This window comes from Frankliniella occidentalis, unplaced genomic scaffold (genome assembly GCF_000697945.3).
Source record: "Frankliniella occidentalis isolate FOCC.00 unplaced genomic scaffold, Focc_3.1 Scaffold8, whole genome shotgun sequence".
NCBI lineage: Eukaryota > Metazoa > Arthropoda > Insecta > Thysanoptera > Thripidae > Frankliniella > Frankliniella occidentalis.
Genome location: NW_026267138.1, coordinates 2,476,769 through 2,484,545, shown reverse-complemented (window position 1 = coordinate 2,484,545; position 7,777 = coordinate 2,476,769). Strand labels below are relative to the sequence as shown.

At 60.4% G+C, this 7,777-nt stretch overlaps 1 protein-coding gene across 1 annotated transcript; it reads left to right on the top strand.

Annotated features, from left to right (window-relative positions):
* The first annotated feature begins 1,646 nt into the window (after positions 1–1,646).
* Positions 1,647–3,646, top strand: LOC113208119 (pancreatic lipase-related protein 2-like). The gene is made up of 8 exons (XM_026424984.2): positions 1,647–1,786; positions 1,876–2,056; positions 2,175–2,320; positions 2,394–2,499; positions 2,603–2,811; positions 2,903–3,103; positions 3,179–3,332; positions 3,414–3,646. The coding sequence occupies exons 1-8, from the start codon at positions 1,729–1,731 to the stop codon at positions 3,520–3,522; spliced, it is 1,164 nt and encodes a 387-aa protein (XP_026280769.2). The 5' UTR covers positions 1,647–1,728; the 3' UTR covers positions 3,523–3,646.
* The last annotated feature ends 4,131 nt before the right edge of the window (positions 3,647–7,777 follow it).

Here is a 7,777-nt window from a genome sequence, read left to right as displayed (position 1 = left end):
CCCCCAACGCACACACATCACGGCACCCTGCGCGCACCCTGCCAGTGACTGCGCGCGGGACCATCGGGTCGACGTAAACTTTTGAGTGAAACTTTTTGACGCCTCCTTCTCCTCACAAAGTCCTGTCAGGCGGGCGTCCTTCCCTCGTTAAATTTAACCCCCGGCCCGGGCCGGCTGCGCTGCGCTGCGCGGGGACCGGAGCCGGGAGGCCGGGTGTGCCACAGGCTGCCGCGCCGGCTGGGGAGGCGGAGAGAGGCTCGGGGGATCGAGTCCATCCTGCCTTCGATTCACTCCACGAGTCGGGGCGGCGCGCCCGGGACTGCGGGACCGTCTGACAACATCTCAATCCAGACGCCAGTAATTCTCTCGCCCCTGCAGCTAATTTAGTCAGTTTCGAATGCGGCGTCAAAATACACAACCGAATATTAAGAACGACGATAGTGCCGAGGTGAGAGCCGTACCCGCCGTACTTATCCTGAACGTCCCCCCTCTGAATTTCCATTTCTGCCTGACAATCGAAATATAAAAAGGGGGAGATAAATCTAAAGAAGGAGTCTCAATTCGTGAAAAAAGTACCGTCAAAGAACGGACAGTGCAGGCAGATTAGTATACAAATTTGAGACTGGTCAGCGTATTATCCACACCCAGAAATGTTCAGCCTCGTGGTCGTTTCGAACGAGGGGTGGCGTCAACATCAACATATCAAAAGGTTGTGGAACTGTACAATGCCGGGTGCTTTTTGCGCGGACATTTGCCCGCCGTTTAGTTTTTACGGGGCGGGCCGCGGGCAGCATTCTCACGCCCGGCGCGACGCTGGACAAGCGCCCCGGCCCGCGCGGCGACCCGCTGCTAGTAGTCGCCGTGCGCCCGGACACGTGTAGCCACAATAAACAAGTGCGACAAAACCGCGGCTGTCCGCCCGCCGTAAAACTTGGGCCCGGGCGGCGCGGGCGGCAACGCGACAACCACGCAACTCGTCGGCGCAGCTCGCGCAGATACGGCGCGGTGGCGCGGCGGTACGAGAGCCGGGAGGGCTCATTTTGAGCGACGTTGTAGTTGTTAAACTTATTACTGCTTGTCTTGAGATGCCCCTCTGCCCCGCCCCCTTCCCTCCACTGGAATACGCCTGCTCGCTACCCCCCTGCCCCCTCCTCCTGCCGCTGCCCCTGCCGCCCGAGATAGCAGACCGGTAGTGCCGCGGCTGACACATGTAGGCCGCCCTCTGTTGCAAGCAGTTGTCACATAACTAACGGCATCAGAATCGGTGAAAGTGACAGGGGAAGGAAGCCCCCCTCCCCCTTCACCTTCTCGAAAAAGAAAGATACAAGACGACGTCAGGACGCGCATATCGCACCTCTGGCACGATACCGCTTCTACTCGGTGCTGATTCCGTCACTCATCTCTATGCACGGCGCTCAACACGGCGCTCTACCCGCTACAGCGTGCCAGAGTGGAAACATCCACAGCCGCCCGTCGCTAGCTATGCCCTGGTGGTCGCGGAACGCTCCGCTGTCTACCTCCGGAGGACCCCGGCCGCGGCGACCTGGGGACGGCGTTATGCGTCAGAGGACGACCTCGACGACGTGCGCGCGGCGCCAGGAGGGGGACGGGCTGGGCGGGGAAGGGTTCGGCAGGGCCTGATAGCGCAGACAGTCCGGGAGGCCGCGGCGCCTCCTGTCCAGTCTGCCGAGGACATTTGGACGATCCGCCCACCGGCACCGGAGCGACATGCTCGGCCTGCACCTCGCCGTCTGCCTCGCGGCCGTGCTCGCCTCCACGGCGCAAGGTACGCTCGAGCTACTCGCAGTGTGTTCTTCCTGAGTCTCGAGTCTTCAGCTTCATCGTAAGACATTTGCAAAATTGTTCTTCGCGAAGGCCCCGAGACGTACGACCCTTCCTGGTCGAGTCGGCTGGAGGGCTACGGCCAGACGTGGATGTACTTCCCCGACGGCCGCGGCGTCCCCCGCGTGGCGCTGCTCGCCTCGGACGAGAGGTCCACCCCCAGCATCCCCTCCGAGGTCGGCCCGGACGACGTCTCCTTTTACCTGTACACCAGGTAGCGCTACGACGGCGTCGGCCGCCTCACGTCAAGGCCGGCCAAGGCCGCGCTTGCCATAACCCGGCCGTTGGCCGCCGCTCCGTTATCTAGTGTGAACGACCTCGTTGTCATCCAGGCGTCAGGAGCTGTCGGAGATTATTGACGTGGACGATCCCAACTCCTTATGGCAGTCTTCCTTCGACCCCAAGCGGCCCACCCGGATCGTCACCCACGGCTGGAGGTCGTCATCCGACGCCGACGTCGTCCAGATCATCAAAAGCGGTGAGTCGACCGCGGTCGATGCCCCTCTTTTTCCCCTGCTCGGCGGTTGACGTGAGCATATGACTGCCTGCAGCCTACCTGGAGATGGAGGACTGCAACGTGATCGGGGTTGACTGGTCGCCCCTCGCCAGCAGCAAATTCTACCCCTGGGCCAAGTCCTACACCAACCCCGTAGGCAGGTGAGCTGGCCTCGCCGAAAACAAGTCTTTGCGGTGGTGCAGTTTCATGCGCCGCAAGTCCCTAGTGAGCTCACCCCATCCTGGTCCCGGTGTGTCGTCCCAGGCGGGTGTCCGAGCTCGTCAAGATGATGGTCGGCGAGGAGAAGTGGGGCGCGGACGGCGACAGGAGGAGGAAGAAGAAGAAGGCCGTGGGGACGGACAAGGGCCGCGCCAAGCTCAAGGACATCCACCTGCTGGGCCACAGCCTGGGCGCGCACCTCATGGGCTACGCCGGCCAGCACCTGCGGCCCCACAAGGTGTCCAGGATCACAGGTACCTAAGCCCACTGGGCTCCCCTCCGGCAGAGAGCCGCACGGCGCCGCATTCTCTGCTGACCGCCGTCGCCCGCGTCACCTGCCCGCAGGCATGGACCCCGCCATGCCGCTGTTCGAGATCCTGCCCAGCTCCGACGGCCACCTGGACTCGTCGGACGCCGAGTTCGTGGACGTGATCCACACGTGCGCGGGGGCGCTCGGCTTCCTGGACAACATCGGCCACGCGGACTTCTACCCCAACGGCGGGACGCCCGTGCAGCCGGGCTGCTGCTGCGCCGCCGAGTTCGCTGGTGCGTGGTGTTGCCCTTACCGCTGGACCTGCTCGGGCGGCCGCGACTAACGCCCTTCTATCTCCCTCCGTGCAGAGGCCTGCAGCCACGGCCGCTCCTACCAGTTCTTCGCCGAGTCCATCCGGTCCAAGGACTTCGTCGGGCTGGCATGCGACTCCTGGGAGGGCTTCCAAAACGGTTCCTGCGCGGGCGGGCCGACGGCCGTCATGGGGGAGCACACGTCGCCCGGGTGAGAGCTTTAGGTGGCGCTGGCCCTCAAAGCGTCGACGGCGTCCTCGGCCGGCTAACTGTCCTCTCTCGTGCCCCTCAGGACCCGCGGGGTGTTCTACCTCAACACGATGCGGTCGGCGCCGTTCGCCCTCGGGGAGCGGGGCGCGCGATCGGCCAGCTCGGCCTTCCACGACGACTACGACTACTGACTGCCAGTCCACTCCGTCATTACAATCAAAAGTCTCTGCCTCCCAAAAACTTCGACTATATTTTTTTAAAAAACATATTCTTCCTCCTCATCAACTTGCGGGGCAGACGATTTTTGATACCATCTTTGTTTCCTTGGACTTTCTCTCTCCCCCCCCCCCTCTCTATCTCTCTTTCCCTCCCCCTCTAAAGTTTGTTCCCGAGTCAAAGGCAGGTAAAGGGCAGTGGCGTGGTGAGTCGACGGGTCAGCCAAGCGCTGGCTCGCGCCCTTCCCCTGTACACCCTCCCCCCACCGTAACTCTGGCCACTGCGCACACCCTCCGCTCTGCCCGGGCTGGGTCGGGTCTGACGGCAGATTAGAGAGCAATCTGAGATCAGTCCGGTTTGTTGATTAGTGGACTAATGAAGATAGAAGGCCCTGGGTGGTCCCCACACCCTCACGCCCCTCGCCTTCATTTACTCCCCCTGATCCAGCACCAGTGCCCCCCAAGACCAGCCCCTCTCCCCTCCCCCCTCCCTATAAAGGTCCTGAAATCACCACCACATCGCGAAGGGTACCCCGAGGCTGGGCTTCCTGCTCCCGAGGTCGGGCTGCGCCTACACCCCCGCCTCTCCCTCTCGGGGGCCCACGCCCCGCCCCGCCACGCCCGCTGTCCGCTACCCCGCTGTCCATTGCGCGGTGCCCATTCCCTGCCTGCAAACACATGTGCGCTTATGGTAAGCGCGGTGATCTACATGAGATGCCCGGCTTTGTTTCCCAAAGTTTGCCCAGCGAACGAAAGGGGAATGAAAGAGAAGGGGAGGAGGTGGGATGCGAAACAAAAGTTTTCGGTCCCGTTCGAATGCCCGCCACACCCCGCCCTGCGCGCCACGACGTGAGAGGGGAGGAAAGAGTGCGAAAGAGAGGGGACGGGCGAAACTTCATTCTGGACCCGAAACATGAATGGTTAATAAAATACGAGTTTCTTTTCTTTCCGACGGAATGAGACGAGGCGGCGGGTCGGGTAGGGCGGCGTTCTCACCCCTACCACTCCCTACTGCCACTCCTGCCCGCGCCACGCGGGCCGGGGCGGGGCGGACGCGTCCTGGCGTAGGCTGGTGGAGTGTTGGCAGAGGGTGGTTGTGTGGGGAACGTGCCCCGTCCCGGCGTGTCCTGTGATCAGAGCAAATCGACCAAAAGCGACCGCGCTATTGATTCAGCGCTGGGCTTTATTGGCCGATCGCTCTGTTCATTATTTGGGGGAAACACCTGAGCCCATAGGCCCTATTGTCCTGCAGCCAACCCCAACCCGGCCTACAGTATAGTGGACAGCCGTGGCCACCATACTGGACATCGAGTCGAGGCCAGAACAGCTTCAAACTGGAGCGCATGTCCCATGCTCTTCGCCGCGGCGCGGCGGCAACAACTCCGGTAATCATGTGTACACCTGCCTCATCGGGATAAACATTAATTGAAATCAACATAAATAGCTGAAACTGAGCGGGAAACTAGAAGAACTGGAACAAATTAGTCGAAATAAGCGTTTTCTACCAACTAGAAAAACTAAGGAATAAATATAAGCGGACGGGAATCACTACCGGGAATCAAGTATTTCAGGAATCGTGTATAAACATCAGTTGTTTCCCCCTAGCTCCTCGCAAACTTTTACCACAGAAGACCTAGGCATAAACACGCACCAAATTGGTAAAACTCCGATTATAGTTTGTCCCACGGACCACAACGAGGACCACAATAAACAACATTGCTCAACATTGGAAAGGTGAGAACCAAAAATGATTTCCTCCCAAAATTTTAGACAGTCCCTAAGACTGTCTCCACCAGATGGAAAAGTCTCCCCGCCTTCCTCCTCGCTCTTGTCTCAACCATATTTTGTGGTGTTGCCCGAAACGACCAAACGACGAAGGTCGATGGCTGCCAGAGCTAATCATTTTTCTGCGTGTAGTGGTAAAAGAAGGACTCTGGAAGGTGACCCCCTCTCCCCTCCCTCCCCCCTCCCTTCCTCTCACCTGCCGGGGAGTAGGTCAGGGTGGAGTAAGGGCTGCAGGGCGCGGGGTCGGGCGAAGGGGGGCGTGGCTGTGCCACCGACAACTTTACAAATAAATCGAATTCCGCGGAAATAGAGACGGATAACTTCGCAAGGGGTCCAGCTAGCTCCGCGGCAACTTGTGTTTCTTCTCCTAAACGCCGTAGCTCTCCGCTGCGCCCCGTCCCGCCGAGGACGCGGGGCGGGCGGGGGCGGCGGCGGGGGTCTGTTTGTCGGGCTGGTCCCGGTGGCATCGACAGACCATTACGGTCCCCGGACGGCGCAGGATTAGGATTCACTGGCGGCTCCGGGCCGGGGCCGAGGCCGGCGAGGCGGGCGCCGTGGAGGTAGGCAACCCAATCGGCACGGTGGCGTGGCTTGCGGCTTGAGCTTGGCGGAGCGCGGTCTCCAAACGAGCACCTCAGGTGTAAGATGTTTTGATTTCGTCGTTGGTGCTTAAAGCTCGAAGCAAACTCAGTCGGTTTGTCGCAGTTTTGTAGCGATTCGTGTGATTTGGTGCTTCCCCTAAATCATGGCACCCTTTTCCTATAGCATTGATTTTGGTCCCATCGTATTTCGCAGGAAACTCTGGCGTGGTCAGTCGCTCTGGAGAGGTGTTGTGGTGAGCTAGGGGGCGGGGGGTGGGGGGGAGTACTTCAATCTTGATTCCGCTGTGATCTGTTTGGCCAGTGACGTGGGTGCTGCCCGTTTGTCCTTCCCTGGCGGGAGCTCTCTCGCCAGCCAGACCAAGAGCCCGGAGCCCGGGCGGTGGTGCGGCGCCGCTACCGCTCTCGCAGGAGACAAAGTGAGGATGAGATCAGGAACGGCGATACCTCCGATATCTCGAGCCTCGTTACCAGGACTCTGGCAGGAGGAGGAGGTTGGGGGGGGGGGGGGCAGACCCACAGGCACATTATGCAAATCGGGTCGAGTCAAACAGGCGTGTGAAACACGACTTGCTCTCTCCACTGGCTGAGCAACGCATTCGGATTGGAATAGGCCAGCAAATTGCCTACATTTTGCAATTTTATTGGGGGGAGAAGCCCAGTCCCACGCCAAGGCCCAACGAGCGTGGAAGCTTGAAAAGGGGGGTGGGGGATAAATTTCCGTGGCTCGAGGCTCCACCCCCGCCGCCCGTGTGCGCGTGGACCCACACTTAAACTATCGTTAGGCGCGCGGGGGACGCATCGCCTGCTCGTAATATGGGGCCGGCCCGCGGTAGGAGCGCGCCTCGCCGTCGGCCTGACAGAGGCAAGTACCTGGCGGAACCTTCCCACGGAAAATATATATAAATACGTTTCAAAGAAAACCCTTTCTTTAAATGCTAGCTGCTGCTGTCTGCCTCTGTCTGCCGAAACAACCCCGGGCCCAGTTTCACCAGAGTTTTCATCCCCTCCCGCGCGCTCTTACAGCCCCCGAAACTTGCGGAATTATTTTTATCACGAATCCCTCCTTTCCTCTCCACCCCGCGCCTCCCTCCTTATATCTTGTGATGCGATTTAGATGTAAGTTGGGGGGTTTGGGGGTAGAGAGCGCGCGCCGGCCCGGCCCGGCCCGGGAGTTGGGAGACCAAAGTTCTAATCCATTACTCATTTATGGCCACCCTTGCATGTCCCACGCCGTCTTATTCAAGTTGAAGTCCCACCCTGCCGCTGCGTGAGTGAGAGAGACGGACGACGACGTCATCTACACTCTCTCCCTGCTTAATATTTTTCGGATGATGTCCGCTCGTCTGCTCGCCCTCGAGGTTTCCAAGGACCCGCAGCCGCTGACAATGTAAGGGAGACGGAGGAGGCTACTGAGACCATCCACGCCATCACTCGCACCTCACGGTGTGCCGCTACACCTCGCCGAGCCAAGCCGTCTCCGAGTGGGGCGTGTCGATTTTCATGGCGGAAGATGCAACATTTTACGCGCCGCGGGCGCGAAGCTGGGCGAGAGAGACAGAGGAGGGAGGAGTGGGCGTCGTGGACGTAACGGAGCGTGATGCCCGCGGGGAGCGTAACGGAACGTTACGGGGACGTAACGGGACGTACCGTCAGCGATAGTGGTAACGACAGCCTGTTTTATGTCGCGAGGCCTGGCGCCTGGCGCCTAGCAGGGCGCGCCGAGGGCTCCCCCTGCGACCCCTCCGCTCGCCTCCGCGTCTCTATGTCCCTCTCTCAGTCTCTCTCTCTCTTTCCCTCTATCTCTCACACACTCATCCCCTCCTCGTGGATTCTTCGCGGTGTGT

Coding starts and splice junctions, on each gene's coding strand:
- LOC113208119 (XM_026424984.2), top strand. CDS start 1,729: ATGCTCGGCCTGCACCTCGCCGTCTGCCTCGCGGCCGTGCTCGCCTCC. Junction 2,321..2,393: donor CGTCCAGATCATCAAAAGCG/GTGAGTCGACCG, acceptor GACTGCCTGCAG/CCTACCTGGAGATGGAGGAC. Junction 2,500..2,602: donor TACACCAACCCCGTAGGCAG/GTGAGCTGGCCT, acceptor GTGTCGTCCCAG/GCGGGTGTCCGAGCTCGTCA.